Source organism: Bombus affinis, chromosome 10, assembly GCF_024516045.1.
Source record: "Bombus affinis isolate iyBomAffi1 chromosome 10, iyBomAffi1.2, whole genome shotgun sequence".
NCBI lineage: Eukaryota > Metazoa > Arthropoda > Insecta > Hymenoptera > Apidae > Bombus > Bombus affinis.
The window spans coordinates 8322973-8344650 of record NC_066353.1 but is presented as its reverse complement, the minus strand read 5'-3'; the positions used below and the strand labels follow the sequence as shown (position 1 = coordinate 8344650).

At 35.7% G+C, this 21678-nt stretch overlaps 1 protein-coding gene across 12 annotated transcripts in view; it reads left to right on the top strand.

Moving 5' to 3' along the window:
- LOC126921156 (nuclear receptor coactivator 2-like) overlaps nucleotides 1-21678 on the top strand; it is a 127275-nt gene that overhangs the window by 83602 nt on the left and 21995 nt on the right. For all 12 annotated transcript variants that reach the window (XM_050732427.1, XM_050732437.1, XM_050732432.1 and 9 more), the window contains 5 exons: nucleotides 6946-7084; nucleotides 17080-17196; nucleotides 17885-18062; nucleotides 19198-19562; nucleotides 19841-20070. In XM_050732427.1, the coding sequence (XP_050588384.1) occupies nucleotides 6946-7084; nucleotides 17080-17196; nucleotides 17885-18062; nucleotides 19198-19562; nucleotides 19841-20070 (1029 nt within the window). The remainder of the gene's footprint in view (nucleotides 1-6945; nucleotides 7085-17079; nucleotides 17197-17884; nucleotides 18063-19197; nucleotides 19563-19840; nucleotides 20071-21678) is intronic.

Here is a 21678-nt window from a genome sequence, read left to right as displayed (position 1 = left end):
TTATTACAGTATATCACGATCGTTACGTACATATATCCGAAAGTAAGATTAAAATTATCGTGCTGGGAATTTCTTAGATTATTTTCTTAAGTCGTCTTCTCTCGAACGCATTTTCTACAATTTTTGCGATTTTTTATTTACAATTAAAGTTAACCGACAATTTTTTAATCGACCTAGTAGAATTATTAGAATTATTCGCGTTTAAATAGAAGAAATAGAATACCCTAATATCGTCGCTATATTCTCACGCGAATAATTATACCGTTTCTGCTAGAACAAATTGCGTAGCTTCTCTATAACAAAATACGACGCGCCTAAAGAAACGAGTCTTACAATAGAACGAACTTCTTGTGTCAGACTATTTTCAGCCAGCTCTGATCCGACAACACCAATCGAGTGTCAACAGTGGTAGATTAAGGAAGATGTTCACCTTATTGGACACACGATATTTCATCGCGTAACCCGTATTTCATTGATCGATTAGAAGAGCGTATTTGACACGATGTTGTACCGTCTTTCAGCATCGTGTCCTGTGTAGCTCGTAGCTGAAAGCTTTACGAGCTACCTACCTTTTTGTACCATTTTACTTCACCGTGTCGCGGAAACTAAAGCTTCCTACAAATTACTTAGGCGTGTTACGCGCAAACCCAAAGATATATATCGCTGGCTAACAGAAGCTATAGCAGAAGCTATCCATATGCGCGTTTAACGTCCAATATTTTCTTCCTCTTAGTCGTTTTAGCGTAGATCGCGCGAATCTGTAGATCGACTAGGCGAAGCATACGAAACCTATAATATATTATGATACCTTATTGTATGATGGCGTGAACAGCGATTCGATGCTATCTATGCGATGTGAAATGTATATACGTACGTAGGCGATTGGACATTGGACACGTATCATCGTCCTCAAGTATCTGGATACTTTGGCCGATTTGTAGTTCGCTAGCTTTTTACGAAATAAGCAGGCTATAAATTTCGATTTCCTCGTAAGAAACGTGTGATATATATTTAACTATTTATTATATAAAGCGCTATGTAGATTCGATATTCGAATATGGCTGATTACGTGAACGTTATAGCGTATTTCTATTAGTTTAGAAGAATCTTTCTCGCTTAATTTATGATACAGAGATTAAAGAATCCCAGGATGAAGAGTTTGTTAAGTAACGAAATAGTTGTGCAACAGTTGACTATTAGAAATTCAGTGTTTTCATTCTATATTGCCTTTCATAGATCGGACTAATCGGGTTATAGTATGTTATTATATAGCTACGATCGCTATAAATAATAATATTGCTTTGTAATTAAATTGCTATTTTGCCGAAAGTAAGCAGGTAATCGGATAGAATTTTCAACCACGGTATAATCGCGGTTTTACGCCGAGATACGATGAAAAATTTGGCATTACTCGAAGCGAGTTGATCATTTTGGTTTTTCTATCGTTCATACGCTGTTCCTAATTGGATCTCAACTACGGTAATCGAGAGGAAACATCCGGAATTCGATGGAAAAACTACATCGATGAAGAGCAGGTAGAAAATGTTGGGTCTCACTGTTAGTTGGAATATTCCATTCGTATTTACTGGATATAAAATAAATTCACGACCATCTAATCTGGTCGTTAGAAAACGTTTCGAGTAGAGAGCAATTGAATATTCTAGAGATTCTATAAACGAAAAGTAATTTCAGTTAAATCGTGTTTTATACGAGAAACGATTGTACCAATAACATTTTATTTTTGTTCGTGGCTCTACAAAATTTATACGCAATACAGAAATATCATGATACATTACGGTTATTGTTTTGCTTTATAGATTGATAAATACTGCTAAATATCCAGAATTTTAAAGATTCTAACGCGTTGTAAATGTTAATTGTGAAAAAATAAGCAAAAGTCATGCGCGTACCTACACATCGTACCGATCTACTTACATATTTTCCTGGAGCAGCAAAAGCAGCGTAGCTATGCTTCTTGCTAGCTATTAAATTCGTCTAATTGGTCGTAAACGAGTGCGTACGCTTCCGCGTTTTATTCCAGCCCTTTGCATATTCATCAGTCGCGTTATATACGTAAAAGCGGCCGTAATTATCGGGCTAAACGCGATAAGTAAAGTGAATGTTTAGCATGCAGCATGGGTCCATTTTAATTTGATACCTATCTAGTTCGTCGGGAAGTTAAATCATGCGTATCCGCTGCTCGTGTCAGTGTCGAACAGTGGTAGTTTTCGAATTCGTTGTAGTACGATTCCATAAGCGAATGAAAGTCATCAAAATGCACGAAAAATCCTTGTCATAATACAGCGATTAACCACACGGTAGACACGGAATTTACGATTAACAGACTGTGCATATTTATTCATTTATGAAAAGTTTATAATTTATGTTACACATATAATATGATATCCAAACATATATAAAATATTCAATGACACTCGTTCTGAAATACAATGTAAAGTTGGATCAAGCAAATCTCCGCTTGAGTTTCTGTTTCTCTTCCTCTGTTTATAAAAATATAAATTTGCATAAACATTCGCTAAAAGCCTCGCTATTAAAGTCACATTATAATTACCGCTTATTAAAAAACAAAAAAAAAAAAAAAAAGAAAAAAACAAAAAAAGAAGAAAAAAGGCAAGTTTAGCTGTACACCGACGGTTTACTAGAAAAGTAAAGTTTTTAGGAAATTCATTTCAAATAGAAAGTTTAAAGCAGATGATTAATTGTTCAGTTATTTAGCAACGAAGACATTCATTTTCTTTTACAAATTTACCAATAGTCTGGACTTTGAGGCGATAAAAATTTATTTACGCTATAAGAAATAAAATATAACCCAATCTTAATTAAATAGACAAACATAAATAATTAATTTTGAACAGTTGTCGAGAGAGAGAGAGAGAGAGAGGGAGAGAGAGAGAGAGAGAAACGATATTCGGTTGCATGATATTTTAATTAGCGTAACTTAATCGGTTATAAAAACTATAGCGAGTCGAGAAAAAAAGAACGATTGATAAAAGTGTAATTATAAAATACTCTGTTTATAAATTGTTAATTTTTTCCTCTTCACGGTTAGCACAAAATTGCATACTAACCTATTAAAACACGAACAAAAATATCGTTGCCGAGAGCGAGGAACAAATTTCAATTAATCCAGCAGACTTAAAAAAAAAAAAAAAGAGAGAGAGAGAAAGACCGACTGATATAAAACGTTTTTAAATTTCTCATTATCGAAAACAGATTTTTTTTGCTTTCGACGTTTTTTGTCCTGTACCTTTGTAACGTGGAACTGTTGCTATTCACGTTTTTCTTTGATAAATGTTTGAATATCCTTTATGCCAATTTCATTAAAAAAAGTAAGACACGCGCGCAATAGTATCCTTTTAGAAATTATCACGTTTCTAGAATAACCGTGGAATTCTTTCGAAAATTCCGTAGAAAAGTCTAGAAATTTGCTTAGACCTTTAATATTCGGGATTTCGCTATTCATCGATAACGTTATCGATAGCAGCAGTTCTACGAGGCTTTGCAAAGCGCCAGGACGGTGTATACACGGGCAACACGACCGATGAGGCAACTCGATCGCATGGAAATGCAGCCTTAACAAAGTGAGAGTCACTGTTCGGCGACGTGACGTCAGGCAAGGTCAACCGAACGTTTCAACGGGACTGAGCAGTTGATTCAGCATCTAACAATTTTCTTTCTATGAAATTCGCCGAGCGAATGCCGTTCGCGTTGATCCGTCCTAGAGAAGCTTATCCCGGAAACTTGCACGACCTTCGATGGCCCAATTTTCTTTTCCATAGTTTGCCAGCGTTTTTCTGCGAGTCCGTGTGGTCGCTCCTTCTGCCAGCGCTATATTCGTACTTTCGAAGGTTTCTTCGTCGATTGCTTGGTGTTTCATCACGGAGGGTTAATTGGTGGATTCGTGGGTTTGGCGATGGAGTCTGTGGTTAATGGCGGAGTTCCTATTGTTCGAGTTGATGAAGGGTTGTGGCGAATTTCGGGATAGTAGAGCAGCTAATTTTCTAGACGTTGATCCACTCAGATTGAGAAAAAAAGATCATGTAAATTATTCGCTCTTTGTATTCGATCGCTTATACCTTGAAGCTTTTCTTTAGGTTAAGCTCGAGCGAGTAGACCTCCTCATCGAGTTTTCTTAAATCGTTGCAGTTCGAATAACGCCATCTTCTCTGTTATTATTTCACGATTTTAATTAGCGAACGTATCAAATTAAACGAATACTTTGTACACGATACACATACTATCGGGTCGCTCGGAAAGTTCGTTCCGATTTTTGAGGAATTTCCTCGACGTAAAAGATAGTATCGAGAAGTTTCTCGCCGAAAAACCTAAGTGCTTCTGGAATATTGAAGTTGCGTGAAAGACGGAGAAAGGTTGTGCAACAAAATTCCACCTATATAAGTCGATAAATGTATATCGAATCGAAATGTAAATCGGAACGAAATTTCCCAGCGACCCGATATATGTATTGGGTTGGAAACTAAGTGATTGCGGATTTTGTCATTAGATGGTATTGATTCAGTTGCCAACCCAATACTTATGTCATAGACCTTATTCATATTCAGTTTGTACGTGTGTAGTCCTCGTGTCTTTATTTGCGAGAAAGCTCGTTACTTCAACACTGCACGAAACTGTATCGTAATGCGGAATATTTGCAATTCACTGTATATATGTACATCTACGTAAGCGCACATACCTCTCTCTTTATGTGGAAAAAGTAAAGCGTTATATTTTATTTTCCACGCGACAAATATTAGCGCCAACATCGTGGCCATCATCATTTTTCAATTTTTTCATTAGCAGAGCCACTATTACGTTTAAAAGATTCATTTGGAATTACGTGATCATTAAGTTGGCAATAAAATCGTGGCAACGTGGTTTCACAGACGATCTAGACGAGATTGCAGATCGAGTAATAGCTGAAGATAATGTGACAAATAGAGCAGGTTTAATCGGAAGAATAAATCACCATTGAAATGACAATATCCACTTGTGGGAAATGGCAATTAAGCGCACGGGAAGTCTCCCGTGTATAACATAGTAATCAATGCCAGAGGCAATTTATTTGAATACCAAAGTATGTATAACTTATTCCGGTTTATCCTCTTATTTTCTACAGTTTTTTCTATTCTTTCTTTTTCGTCCCTTTTCTTTGTACTGTTTTACAAAAAATTATGCCTTTATGGAAGTATAGGTTGCTTTGAAATTTAGATTCAAAGACAACATTTTATTTTCATAAAATTAATGTCTTATCCAACCGCGCATGGATTCGTTTCTTGTATCTTCGCGAGGCACTCTATATCCACTGTCAAAAACATTACCCAAACAATCTATTAGTCGATAAAAGAATATTTCCTTGGTGGAGGATGAAAAGTTCTCTCGATAAATTGTCAGCTGACTGTGTATAGAGGCCCGTTAAGGTGTTCAGCACCGTGGAAAATTTTAGGCTTCCGGTAGAATCTTGAAAACGGGTCAAAAAGTCGCGCCGTAATATTCAATTACAGAACACGAACGATTTGCGTTAAACATCTCGAATCTTTGCTTTACTTTCCTCCCTTTTGTTTTATTACACCGGTGTAAAACGAGGCTTAAGTTGCTTCGATAATCGTACGCTCGTTCGATTAGATCAACGATACTCTACCGTAAAATCATCAAAGACCTGTGATTCTTAGAGAAAATAGCTAATATAAGTCGCAATCTCGCGCGAAAAAGAACGCGGCATTTAAAAGAATCTCCCTTTAGGAGGATTCGTCTCGCGGAAGAAATTTTTGCCCGCGATTGATTCGCAATCTGGCAATAAGCGTTTCAACGACGTGATTTATCGCCGTTTCGTCATAGTTCGTTTCTCCCCGGACCGTTTCTCGAACAAAAGTTCGGCATAACAGAGTCCCATTAGTGGCCGTGAAAAGATTAACGAGCCTGTACAGCGAGCAGCCAGCATCCGTGAGATCGATGCAAACGGTTTAACTGAACGATATCGCATCGATTGAAGTTGAGAATGAAAGTTGAACAGATTTCACGAAATAATAGGCTCTAATAGACGACGATGCACGCCAGCTATCGGAACTACGGAACATGCGTGTCGCTGCGAATAAAAATTGAGTAAGAGGAATGAACGAATCGAGCGAAAAAGTTGTTTAATACTTGTTATCCTTAGATCGCGGATTTTCGTATAAATTCATATTTTTATATAAATATGAAACATACGTATATATACCTCTATGCTAATTTCTTACTCGAGGGAATCAAAGATCGTGTTAGGTCTTAAAAGAATCGCCTCTGAACAGTTACTGATAAATATTCTGACAAGAAGTTACAATATAATTATTATAACAGCGCGGTTAGTCCTATCTTTTATGGTTACAAAACTGTCCAAGTTGTCGCAAAATGTACAATTTTATTTTCCGATAAATACGTATTTTTTAGCTAATTATTGTAATATCGATTTCAACGCGGAAACGTATTACGTCCGTTTTATCGGAGAAGCTTATCGACGTCGTAGTGATAATTCGTTAAATTGTACTATAGCTATTACTGTAATACACCGTCGAAAATGACTACACGGTGACCCGACAAAATGACTTTATCGCTCGCCACGATATTTAATACGCCAAGAACTTGGCTCTACCACAATTCAGATATTAATTTAGATATTGGATAGTGAATGTTTGCTTCGTTTCAAACGATAGACTATAAATCGAGCCTTCCAATTAGACATTTGATAAAAATATTATCGCGTTAAATATATATATCTTTTTTTCTCTCTCCTATATACATGATTCTTGTAAGAATAAGAGAAGAAATGGGAAAGGATAAAGGTTAATTTAATTGGAAGTGTCTTCCATTTCGGAGAACAACTTATCGATAAGAATTATGAGCAACATGGTCGAACGATTCAATGATCTGTTCAATTTTGATTGTTTACAGTAACAAGTGCCTTAACGAAAAAAGACGACGGAACCAGGAGAACCTGTTTATCGACGAGCTTGCCGAGCTGATTTCCGCCACGGACATGAGCTCTGGCAAGACTGACAAATGCCAGATCCTTCAGAGAACCGTCGACCAGGTAAGAAGACAGATCTGTACGTTTCTGCCTTTCAAATGGCCGATCGATAAACTCAACAGCGAGTCCTTCGAGATTCGATCAAAGAACGTACTGTGTAATCGAGGGATTCGTTTTCTTTCTCCTCGCGAAAAAAAAAATAAAAAAATTCGCTTTTCAAATATTATATATATTCCATTACTTGCATTTAGATCTCTCTTTGTCGTTTCTTCTTTTTATCGCTAGTACGGATTTTCTTTCCCCTTCTTCTTTCATTCGGGTTCGTTCTGCTCTTTGATTATTTTACCGGATTAAATTTTGTTGTACAAACCGATTTTTCGTTTGGTTGTTAAATTGCTATTTTATCTTCTTCTCTGATTGAGTACGTATCGATGTTATTTAAATTGTTACATTCTCCTTTGTGCAGTTATTTTTAATTATGATAAATCGTACATGTATTTTCAGTACGTTAGATTTTTATTTTATAAGCTATTTCAGCCGAACATATCCTGTTTTTATTTCTCTTTTTATTCGTTGCTTCGTTTAACACACTCTGAAGCTTAAAGCATAATTCGATCTTTCTTTTTGCTCCTTTGCAAAGGAGAAATAGTATCCCGTTTATAGAACATAGGTATTTGCGCTATCGATATAAGATTTCCTTTATTTTTTAAGTACATTGCATTGCATAAAATGAAATTGCAAATAAAAAGAAGAAGAATTTTCTATAAATTTCTATTATCATTCGAGAGCCAGTATTTCTTGCAGTTGTATCTACAAAAGTACCATTATGAGCAGCTTCTGAAAGCTTCGACCATTGTATGCAAATAACGTTATTTATCTATCGTTCGAGTTATTAACTTCGTTATACCGTGTTTTATTGTTCGATGTGAGAGAGAAACTTTTATCCGTTAACGGTATAATTCTATGTTAACTTCTGATTTAGAAATATTACAATATTTTTCAAAATAGCACGTTAACGGTGCTTTAACAAACAAAACGTTACCACAACGCTTATTACGTCAACGAGGTGTAATTCTCACACGTTTATGTCGTAATTCGTTCCTTCGCGACGTTGTTCGTTCGTACGACGAAACACGAATGAAATAGATGCGAATTATTCGTTAGAACGAAGAAAAGAGGCGAACAGCAACGATAGAGAACAGAAAATCGTTCATTGTCGAGTCACGCGTAGGGCAAAAGAAATCTTATCCAAATTCGATTCTACGTTGGATAAACGTTCAGATATCTGTTAATCTATTTAGTGCATTGATACAGCGATAGTGCACGGTTCACGGACTTAAGAAAGTTTCATTTTTCGATAAACTTCTCGTTTATATACTCTGCGTTGAAGTTGAACGGTAATTATGTTTCCAAGTAATGAAGTTAAAAAATTCATTAAAGCGGAGTTAATGGATTTGGATTAATCGGAAAGAACTGAAAAAAAAGATTGAATTACCAATAGGTTACCGATATTTTTCACCGTTTATTTCGCGTTTCTGCCTTCCTTTATTTAATCGCAATTTCCATCGTAGAATTTTTATTTTCTTTCCTTCTCGTTACTTTTAAACAGACATTAAAGGAAGGAGAAAGGAAGCGAAGGAGCGCGCGGCACGGAATTTATTCTTGCATTCGCATAAGCAAAGTCAAGCAGTTCTCGTAGTATGTTGCAAGCGTTCGTTCGATTTGATGTAAATTATACCTGAACGTGGCAAATCCTGACGTGTCGTACAGGACGCGTTTATGCAACCGTCTCCTAAGTGAGAATCGCGTTCGTTTCACTGAGAAAAGCGATTTTATAACGGGCCAGGCGATTCATCGAGCCCGTGAAAATCTCCACGTTATTTTCCCCGTTAAACCTCGTGATCGTCGCTTTTCCGGTTTAAAAGTTTCTGTTTGAAAGTTGGAAGAGCTATTTTTATGTCACAGGGAAATTATCGTGCAACATTTTACCGGAGTCTAGCGACTCTGCGCGTTATTCTTGAACCGGTCGATCGATAAGGTATTTACTCGTGTATCATTTAAGTGAAATAAAAATTTCAACGCATGCGTCAAATTTTACATTGATTTCTTGCCTGTCTAGCCAATATTCGCGTTTCATTTATATTCGATTGTTATATTCTTCTCTTATTCTCCTTTGTCCTCCATTTTCTTTCATTGCTTTTCGTTCTTTTTCTTCTTTCGTTGCTTTCGGTCCTTTCACAGAAATACGGACAATTTTTCGATTGCTCTCTGATCACGTTTCGCGGAAATTTTTCTTATTACTTTTAAAAGTGTGCACACTATTATCGTCTATATTTTCGATCGATTTGTATTTATAGTAACGGTATATGAATTTTACCAGTCGTACAAATTGACGATGAGTTATTAATTAGAAGCAACGTCGCATAGTGGGGGACTATTTAAATTACATTTTAAATGAAATTTTGCTGGAATAATGCTCAACGCTGGTACAAGATGATCTTCGTGAAATAGAAAATCGAATAGGTTGGACCGAGTCAAGGGCGTAAACGCTGAGAAACGATTCGAAGTTTGATTTACTCGAAAACGTAACGCAATATCTCGGAGATTAAATAGAGTAATCAGTTCTTCGTTCTCTACATTTTATGCAATACATCATTTTATCGCGATAAGTGTTTTATCAAAACAGAACTTTGTACTACATCTTTGGATCCATTTCCAACTTTATTTTTCCTCTCTTTTTCCTTGTAAACATGTATCTTGATAAACGAGGTGTCATTTCAGTATTATTCCTGCTAATTACTAATTTTCTCGTATTTGTTACAATTTTTCATATTCCCCGACATTGTTATATCATTTGATAACGATTTCCTAGTAATTTTGTCATTCAAACAAAATCACATTTCTCTTAAGTATTTTTTTCTTTTCAATCGTTCTTATCATTCATTATCTTTGCACCACAATGTTTAATGTTTCGTGCAAGGTTTCGAGCAATCACGTTTATCGAATCACTTTATTGTTTGCACAGCTATACATATACAGTTGTATTATATCCATAATTAATTCTAAATTATGATAGAATCGAATAATTTTACGTGCATTTATGCGACAGTCAGATAATTCAAGTGAAAATGCACGATCATCCGCTAAATTTGAACGATCATGCGGCTTTTCCATTCTAGTTTGATAATATACAGAGTCCAATTGTGAAATTCAAGAAATTAGAAATCTTCGTACTATGCAGATTAATTGTCCGTCGATGTTATGTGATGGAATCTTTTGTTGCAAATGCAAATGATTTTTCCTACACGTATAATTTAAAGATAGCGATAACATTTACTTGCACGTTTATAAAAATATTTAATAACGATTTATTTTAAAATTGAAAGCTTCGCAAAACTTTATCGCGAGGTAATGTGCAGAGTAGTTTCATTTTCTCGTGAATCATTCGATTGTTTCGAGGATCGATAACGTCTTCGATGTTCAATTATTTAGACTCGAAAAATCAGTCGACGATTTAACGTCATCGTTGACTGTTTCATAACGCTCGCTAAAACTGACCCTTTGAAACTCATTCCGCTAATATGCTCGGTCCATAGCAGGCGGCCGCTTCGTGATTTCGGATCTAGAAATCTTAGAACGTTGATAGTATATAACGTGGCGTAACTATGAGCCTAATAGCGAACGAAGATCCGAACTTGGCTGAAAGCAGGTTCGACCGGATTAGTAACGCGCCACCGACAAACTATGCTGTTCAACTTCTTGGAATAAATCGCAAATTTCTCAGTTTTTTTTCCTTTTTTTTTTCTTTTTTTTTACAATTCGATTATACGACGAATTGATTAGAACGACGAAGACAAGTCGAATTAGATTAACTAATTAGCTGTGACGTGTTCCAAAGGATACGTAATACGCCACACGACATTTTAACGGGGCTTTCACTCGGACACGCTAAAATAAAATCGATAATTTCGAACGTCGTCGTAGAGAAAGGAGAGAGGCGCGTTTAGTTCGGTCGATTAAAAGCAATAAAAGCTGGAGAAGCATCGCGATGACGCGACGTTTCTTCGAGATCTTAAGAGTGGAGTGACTGCATTTACGAAAATAAACGCCGTCGTAAATCGCACGAGATCTCGATCCTATTATTCGAAACGAGACAACACGGACGTTTCCTCGTGCTTTCTGTAGATCGATAGATTTAAAAGATTCTTCCGCAACGCTTGTCACGATCGTCGAACTTTTCAACACTCGCGCGGTTCTTCGTCTGGCTGACAAATCCGTTCGATTATCGACCGTGGCTGAAGATAGTTGGCAGGGTTAAACAACCCTGTTAGCTGCAAAATCGTTTGATTCATCGTACGGATACTCGGATTCGTTTCTTTCGTGTCGGCTCAGTTTCCAGGTCCTTTACCCGACACGTAGGTTAATGATAATCGAACCATAAGATCTGACGTTTTATTTTCGCACGCTGCGCGATTAAGATGTTCATTCATCGCATCAGGAATACGCGATGCGAAGTTGTTAGGTTTTTAAAAGATGTCGAGTCGTTTTGTTAGCTATCTTTCCAGCTCGAAAACTGGTTCCAAAAGATTCATCTGCAGTAGTCAATAAGAACGCGCCAAGATACAGAGACCGAGAGCGGCGATTCCATTGAAACGTTCCGACAGTTTCTCCTAGATACTGTTGCGAGATATCATTGAAAACGCGCATTGCGTCGCGGCCCGGACGTTCAAACGTTTGCTGTCGTGCGCGCGAAATGTAGTCGAAATCTCTCGATTCTTTTTCGCATAATTCAACCGTGTGTGACTGCAGGTTTCTTAGGAAATGAAATGTGGCTCGAAATAAAGAGATGAATCTCTGTTTCGTTCGGTTGGCCGGCTTAGATCCGCTGGAATAAATCAACGAAATTAGAGGATAAATTTTTCGTTTTGAAGAACGTTAAAAGACCAAGAAATAAGAAAAAGGAGAAAAATGAAAAACAGAATGGAAAGAGAACGAGGGAACAAAGCGAAGTCTCCTTCGAAGAAGTTAAATGTACTCTTTCTCCGGGCTCTCGAGAAATTTATTTCTGGAAGGAACGAAATATATCGATAAAATAACTTTCGCCAAGGGGCAGAGAAAAAAAAAGGAGGACATGTCGTTCGAAAAGAAGACATTCTTATTCGCCCAATAACGCTTTATTCGCGTTGTCTTAACGAAACGTTTTTCTCCTGGACCGCATGGAAATGACTGATTGCGCTCGTCGCTATTTACAACAGGGCAACGATTCGTTTTTTGTCCTTGTTCCGTTCGGATCTGTCAACGAGGATAGCGCTACGTGGATAAATTCACGATAGACATCGTAACGCTCAAAGTCGAAAGGAACAGCTGAGCGCAGCAGTCTCGGGAACTGCGGAAACTGCCTGTCGAACCGTTCGAAACCACGCTATTCTACTTCCTTTCTTCCTTTCTTTCTTACTTAATCGAATGACAATACCTCGGTTTATCAAAACTATGATCAGCAAATCTGAAAATTTTAAAAAATATGTTAGTCATGCCTGTATATTCTTAATCGATATTCGCGTTTCAACCCGTGTGTGTATGTGTGTGTGTACGTGTTTCCAGGTCGCGGTTACACGGCTAATGTTTTACGTCCCTCGATATTGGTGTAGTATCGTTTGTTTCAGAAGCAAGACGCAGGCTCGATTAGTAGCCTGAAATAGATTCGCGTTGCTGAGTTTAACTTTTGATTGATTTCGTGTCAAACGGGAGTAAAGTGTTCGAATGTCATTGACGCTTTTACTCGATTTTATTCAATTACATTTTATTCAAAATACATTTTTATATTTCCAGAAAAATCAATTCCACCTTAGTCTTTCGTTATTTTATTACGCTATGTGACATTAATTTATTAGACGCGCGTTACCTTATTTATAGCTTGTTACTTTAACGTTAGATTACGAGAATATGAGAATAATAGCATTAACTTCGTTAAACGAAGGTGAAAAAGAAAATATTTGAAATTAATCGCGTTACATTGTGACGAGGTAGTCGCGAAAGTAGCCACATGTATATTAGATTGGTTGAAAACACACAAAACGATAATGGTCCGAACCTACGTCTGATTGTAAGCTATGTGTCTATATACATTATTATACATACTTATAGAACTATAGAGAGTAAGAGAGAGAGAGAGGAAGAGAGAGAGAGAGAGAGAGAGAGCAGGCATGGAAGGGGTTCGAACTTCCCGTCTGTTCTTCTGCATGTTAGTTTTGCGGTTCACGAACGAGCACATGTCGATTCTTCGCGCCAGGCTCGCAATATTCGGCTCGTTCGCCTTCTTCTTTTGCGAGACATATTGCGATTACGTTTTGGAAAGGAAATTCACGACCCTCGATGAGCACGAAACTTTCTTCTGCGACGTGCTCGGCGTGACACCTTCGCAAATGAATTCCATAGATACATGAAGAATCGTTAAAAAAGTACTTCTTGAGAGTTTGTCACGTGACCTTGAATGACGTCACCGAGGCCAATAGGAAACCTTCCAAACGGCGTTATAACCCGAGCTACCGGAGCAAGAGTTCGTGTGACGTCATCTGCGCAGTAGAGTCGCGCGCATCCTGTGTCCAACGACGTGACCGAGGTAGAATCAATTGTAAATTTGCAGTAAAAGTCTCTTTCGTTTCAATTTTCCCATCGTTACGGCAATAATGATTTTTCGATTTATCATTGAAAGTCCGTTTCGAATGTACGTTTGTCAATGTAGGGTAATCAGGAAGGAGGTTGATACATTCCCATCCCCGTGATTTCCTAGTTCTCGCCTTTCCGTAACATTTGCGTTATTCGATTATATTCTACTTTGATCAACGATGTTCTCGATCAGGTAGAAACATCAATGATGATTCTAAAAGCGACCGAGGAAGAATTTATCGCGTGTGTCGTGTGACGGAACGGGAGAAATATATACGTTTTATAGCAGAGGCTAGCGGCAACGTCGCAAACCGTTTGTCGGACTCAGCCGCCGAGTCACCGACTTTTCGAGGCCACGGTACGTTGTATACCCGTGTGCTTAAATTCATTCCGATTACGAGCGCGATCTACCGGTGCTGGGAAATATGAGCTCAAGGACGAGCTTTTCCCGCACGCTTGTTCCCAAATCCCGGCCGGTAACGCAGAGATTTACTTTCCCTTCTTCGTTCGTGTTCTACTTACGGCTAACCTTGCGACTCTGAATGGCAGCGTTGCGGAGTTCACGCTTTTTCTTTTCTAACCGTTAACTGATTTTATACATCGTTCTAAGATTTATTATCGAACGATCTTCTACCAACTTTGGCTATATTTTCATTTTCCATATTTAACTAGGACACGAGTGTCAAAATATTATTGTTAATCCCATAGTTCGCAGGAGAAAGTGACAGAGTATGTATTTTTAATTCATCTGGTGGCCTCCTTGAGAGTAACATTGTTAAAGCAGAAATGTTAAATTAATAATTTTATTGACTCCCGCTCTGACACTAACAAGTATATCTTGGTTTTACTTTACTTTATTTTTTCTTTATAAATACAAATATTTTTGTTTGATTTACACAATTACTTTAGTCATGAAACAAACTACAATCACGGTCTTATGAACTGCTATAAAGAATAATAGTATGATTTCTTTTGAATAAATTTATTTTCCAGTTATCTACTTGAAAACATTGGATAAAGCGTTTCGTTGACTCTTCTATTTATCTCTCTTTTCTCATTAGTATTGTAAGTTATTTTTAGTTTTATTTGCATACACATTTTGTTCGAACGTTTTTTAAAGCAGAAAGTGTGTAGGAATTATGTAGAATTTGTAAATTCAATAAGAAATATTTGCATTACATTTAAACGTAAGTCTTTCTTTGCGATAATGTTTCAATTTTTCCATCCTAGAGCCTGTTTATAAATGAAACATTTAAATAAAGAAAACTTTCATAAATAATGATTGTACAATTATTTGAAAGCATATACATATTGCATTTGTATCTCGTATTGTATTTGTATTGTAACAAAAGATTCATGAGCAATTGTTTCAAACTTTTAATATATAGGATAGATACAACAGCTTGTTGTATTTAATTATCGCACAAGCAAGAGGAATGTGGTTTATCAGGTTAAATATTTACTGTGCGATGTCGATAATTGAGTAAGAATTAAGAACTTTTGTACGAATCACACGAAAATTGTGTACGGTAGAAAATCTTTCCATTAGTAATACGTATGTTCTATCCGTTATTAGGTAAATTTAATCATTTTTTCCGCTTATTTGAAAAATGTTTAAAATCACTGTTATTTGCGTGCTTTTATACTAAGAGCAGTTATTTCTATCGTATTACTCTTTTTCCATATTCCACAAGTTCATTTATCAAGTTTTACGATCGGAAATCAATTTTGAAATCAATCAATTTCGCCATGTGTAATTAATATATAAAAACTCGTTTGCAATGGAAATATAAAATTGTAACGCAATATGAAGTTTGCTGTTTATTTTCCGCTTCTAATTGCTCTATTTTAATAAATATTTTGCTTGCGTTCGATTTGGAAAAATTCTCCATTCTCTATGTGTAAAGCTTGTTGAAGAATAGCCCCGTTCATTTTTATGGGTAATGCCATTGCATTTTTATCCGAATGTCTTGCGCAATGTTACCTTTGTGTTCGTTGCGGTATAAAGAAAGAATAATTTTTAATATTATTATGACGAATAAAAAATGCGGTCATTGTAAATTATTCATTACATTAAATTACGATATGTATGTATGCACCGTGCTATGTAATGTGAAATACAATATGCAATGCGACTTGCTCTGGTCAAACGAAGTAATACGGTTTTGCGTTATTATTTAACAACTTGATAAAAAAAAAAAGATTCTTCGACTGTGATTCCAACAATATCGTTACATTATTATTAAATTTTTACATGGAGAATTTTAGAATGGAAAAAACGATAACTGAGGAAGAAAGCGTTTTTGTTTGTATTATTTTATGATAAACATATACGCCGAGAAAGGTAGAGTTTTATAATAAAATGAAAATTTATCTTAATCTTCAGTTAAATAAATTTTACTTAAAATAAGAAAGTGATGATTTAGAACAGTATTTCGTTTTGTCAATTGTAATATAAGCGTTGTACAGAACGATACGACGTATCGGTTTATTTGAAGTAACAGCAATTTCAAATAATCGTGTCGTTTCATTATCTTTCTATTTCAGCTATTGATAAAAACAAGTCGCTAGCTTCTGGTCTCTTGTAATATATTCAGTCATTTTGGTTACAACGAAATAGTACTTGCTTAAATATCCCTTTCGTTTTGACTTATTTTTATGTAAAATAAATCGATTGTTTTTGATAACGAAGCAGTCACCTAATAAAGTAATTTATCGTTTAGTATGTAATTTCTAAAAAGTAAAGATCAATATAGAAAGAACGAACGATGCATTTTGTAAAAATGAAAATTTAGTAAATCACTTACAAAATTATTTACCGTTGTTTCTGGACAATTTTTCTTTTTCGGCCATTACTAGTAGATGCTATAGAGTGCAGTGTTGATTTAATCGGCATAGAAATGCAAACTATGTACATATGTAACGCGAAATCAGGGTTGTGCTGTTTCGTTATCTTGACACGTGGAACTTCGTGACACAGTTTACTGTTTTATTAAAATGAATTGGAATTTTTTTTCATATCATTATTTTGCCAATTTTTTTACATTTTTAATATATGCGACATATGCAACTGGGATAACAGGAAATTAGCTTTTTTGTTTGTATTTGTTATTTTCTGTTACCGTTTATGAAATATTCTAATTTTATTTTTCATTGTCCTCGCCTTCAGAATTAAAAACGCCCAAGAATTACTTTTAACATGATTCAACATGGATATTCACATTATTCTAAATGTATATATTTTTTATACATTTTTACAGCAATGCATCTATATGAAAATGCTTTTATAATATATTGTTTAAGATGGTATATAATTTATCGACTCGATGATTTAAATGTTATTAATACAGTTGATACTTTACAGTTGCTACAATTTACTTTATTTTTCACAGATTCGGCACATTAGGGAACAGGAAGGCTCGAATAGTCATGCGGTACAACAGGGAGAAGTGTCTTCTTCGAATCCTAACATACTGTCCAACGATCAAGTTGGTCCTATTTTACTCGAGGTACAACTCAATTTAAATCGAATCTCATCAATCCATTCTCTTCTTGTTACTTTAGTTCATTGATACGTATACGGCCGGACCATCCGCATGTTCTTTTTTATTCCTGTTTACTGACAATTTATAACTAGATAAACGAAGATCTGCCTCGATAAATATCTGCTTTGTTAAAATTAATCAAATTTCCGGAATATAGAGATATATCAGAGATAGCGTATTATTGTAATCGATATATTGTTAACGTAACTTATAAATTAAGTTAAAAAGACGTTAGATCGAATATTATCCGAATAGAATGTAGAAAATTATTTCAACTTAAAATGACCTTTTAAACTTTATTTATTGTATGCTCGCTTATGATTTCGGACATTTATAGATCATCTACCGATGTATAAATTGTCTACAAGATGATAGATCTTATTTATACGAATAATCCAATCGTTCTAACAAGATCAAAAGTTAAATTCTAGAAATATTTTATAGAGTGGAAAAAAGAAATATGAATAATTCTTGAAACTCTCCAATATTGGTTTTTATAAGAATCAAATAGAAGATAATCTAACGATTAATTAAATTATCGCACTTTCACATAAAGTCGTTTATCTAATCACTGTAGACCATCAATATTATTTATATATATATTCACATGGAATACTGCTAAAATCTAATTTGCTCTGAAACTTTTGTCCAGGCGCTAGATGGCTTCCTTTTTGTTGTAAATACGGAGGGACGAGTGGAGTACGTAACAGATAACATAACTCAGTACATAAATTACACGAAGGACGATGTGCTCGGCAAGGATATTTATAATATTATTCATCATGGAGACCACAACAACTTCATGCCGAGCTTGTTGCCTATACCATTAGGTTAGTACGTCTTTCACATACTACCTCGCTCTCATTTTTCATTTTAATTTCAGTTTCCATTTTTTTTTCTTGTCTTTTCTTTTATTTCGCTTTTTTTTCTTTGTTTTAACCAAAAGTGGAAGATATATGGAGATTAAGTTTTCTTTAGAGTAGAACGCGTTTCGTCCTCGACGAATACGCGACGAGTACACGATAAAACAATTATTTATGGTTGCTTTTCATATGCGTCAGGGATAGTTATGATAATGTAACTTTAGCATTTATTTACCGGTCGGTGTGCACGTGTACTTTTCAGTTTATCTTGCTTTGTTATGGAACTTCGGTAGCGGCGCATCGGAAAGATTTATCTTGTGTAATGGAAGGAGACAGCTTTGAAATTCTGTAGCGCAGCAGAAATGCGATGCCATCGACGGAGCGCGTTGCACTTCGACAAGTTTGCCTTTTCCTGCTAGCTGTCAGGACACGTGAAATTTTCTTCGCTCGATGCTTACGTTAGTTTACACACTTAAGCTACTTTTTACATCAAATGCATTGAACTTTTTGATGTTCGAATAAATCACATATTTTTAGTGAATTCTTAATACCACGCTCTTTGAAAGCTCTAATGACAGAAATATCTATAAAATATCCACTATATATATATATATATTTTAATTATCATGTTCTTATTTAATCGAATAAGATATTCTAAAGAAATAATGGTAATAAATGTTTCAACCTTTCAATCGAAATCCACAATTTTTTAATTTTGTAATTTTTCAAAACTTCTTGTCACTTTATTTAAATTATACCCTTACAAATTTTATAGAAGATTAAACGCTTAAAAGCAAAATTTCAAAGAAAAATTTTGTCACATAAGCGAGTGCAGCTGATTTCCATCATTCCCGTCATTTTCATAAACAATAATTTACATTTTTAAATGTATTCGGTAAAGCTTAAATTACGATTAACCTTTATCGTTATATTATTCACGTTTTTTTATTTGCATAAAAGTAAAGTACAAGTATTCCACAAAGGTTGAAGAATCTCTTCGTTCTTTTTTTTTTTTTCTTTTTATAAGAGTTACGATGAATTAAAATGATATACGAGATAACTGATTTGTCACATTTAAAGACAAGTTTCGTTTGTGATTCAGCCTGGATGAACGAGCAGCCGCCCCAAAAGAACCGTACCTTCAATTGCCGCTTCTTGGTGAAGCCTCCCGATGATAAAGAAGAGACTATGGAGGAGAAGCAGCAACGAGTATCACAATACGAGTCTATGCAAATCTGTTCAGCTCGTTTGCCAAATAATAGTGATCGTCTGGAGAGCGGTGACGTATCGTCTGAATCTTCAGACAACGGTCCTTGCGTAATGTGCGTGGCTCGCAGGATACCCCCAAACGAGAAGCCCATTAGTACGCCCATCGAACAGTTCACCGTTAAGTTGGACACTACGGGGAAGATTATCGCGGTTGATGTTATCTGGTTATCGTCTCCTTACTCTGAGTACCTAAGCAAGGTAAGGAGGATGCCAAAGATTTCCGATACATTTGCTTTGGAACTATTTCTATTTCTTTTAAATGCTAGACGTTATGTCTACGTTATTCTCGAGGCTTACGAAGCAATGATTTTATAGTTATTTAATGTAGTTGAAGTCGAAGAATCTGGATATTTGTTCCTCTTTGGAGTTGTCGCTATTCGTTTGCTATTTTTTGAAAGTATGGTAATCTTATATGATTTATGGTAAGGTAGTAAGGTAGTACATTGATCATAATTATTTGTAACGTTTTATTGCAGGAGCTAATTGGCACGACGATAAAGGACCTGTGCCACCCTCATGATCTCAGTAAGCTAACTGCACATTTGAACGATACGCTTCAAGTCGGTGAGAGTACCAGTGGCGTGTACCGACTACGCGTTAGTCCTGATAAGTTCCTTAATATTCAAACAAAGTCAAAGCTTTTCAAAGCAAATGTGATGAACACACTTGTTGCCGACTTCATTATGGCCACCAATACCATCATTGGGTAAGTTGAACCATCTCACATGTATTCCCTTCTTATGTGTAACATACGTTTTAGTCGTAAAACATAGGCGCAATATATCTTCAAGACTAATTTTCTCAGATTAGTAGTTTTCGGATTAGCAGAATCGGATTAGTCATTGTCTTTATAAACGTTCTATCCTACGAATGTATTACTTTCGTAAATGGTTCTAAATTTCTTTTCTAAAATGTGACATCTCGTTAAATTTCCGTGAAATGAATATTTTAGATAACGATTAATCTGAGGTTCAACGTCTTATTACGTACATTGATTACCAAAGTATGAAAACCTAAAATCCAAAACACCTGGAAAATGGAGTTAAAATGCGTACAGATTGTTTTTATTCGATTACTCGAACAGAACTAAATACAATCTTATAAGTTGGAATGCTATGGTATTCAGTGATATCGAATTAAGAATAGTTGTACAACTATTAAACATCAGGATCGCGAGAAGATACCGAGAATAAACCAGTAGAATCTCGATTATTACAAATTACTAGATCGTGAATAACTCAGTTACGACCAGCGAAAAGTAACGAATAATTGTACGATCAGCCTATTTTCTATTACCCGATTGTTTGTTTAATCGTCGTATAATTAGACTCGTTAAAGCTTTTCAGTAATCGACGTTCTGCTGGATAATTAAGTTAACTTATTAGTCCCTCATATCGCTTTACTACTGTTCTATTGGAATACAGAGGCAAGGGTGACTATATCTACACGGCATATTCTACCTATGAACTTCCCGCTGCGTTAGGTTTCCGCTAATATATTCTATTTGCCTAACTTCTCCGTGTTTATCTTATGGCTATTGCTTAAATAACATTCTCGGGCTAATTCGAAGGCAAAGTCAGAAAAAAAGACGGATAAGAAAAAGAAGTACAAAAATTAAACAGAATTTGTCAGTACGTATTCCCACAAAATAACGCGATTCGTTTTAATTCGAAATTTATTATAGTTTTTTTTTTCCAAAAGTTTTCTACAGGTTTTTCGGTAGTGATTTTTTTTTTAGGTTTTTATGAGAGTCTTGCATGTTTCGCAATACACGGGGTATTTTTTCTCGGTGTTGGAGATCTGGCCACTCTTGAAATTGAAAACAATTTATTCCCCTCCTCCATTGTGACGTTTCACGATTACGATTTCGTTTATCGCTTTTATATATCGCTTTCTAACACTTCGTTTGCTAACAACTACTATGTATCACACACGCTGGTCTTAATCGTTATCTCATCACTCACGAATCACTCTTCTTCGCAATGTTCGTCTCCACACAATCACATTCTTCATATATTGTCATCGGAGCGGGAATGGCAAAGGTTAGAAGTGATACGGTACAACGTTTATTGCTGAGATTGTGCAATTGAAAGTTTAAACAACTTCTCACACGATCCTTGCCATTTCATTCTCGATTTACGAATTTCGTGACGTTTTATATTTGTCGGGGCAAACGGTGATTGCAAGACATTCGCGATTAGTTGATCTTCTTGCTTCTTCGGTCGAGAAAATTCTATTTAAATTATTAAACAGAAATAACGAAAGAATTTGATCAATATCTAAATATTTCGATTTTATTCGATGAAGAGAGCGT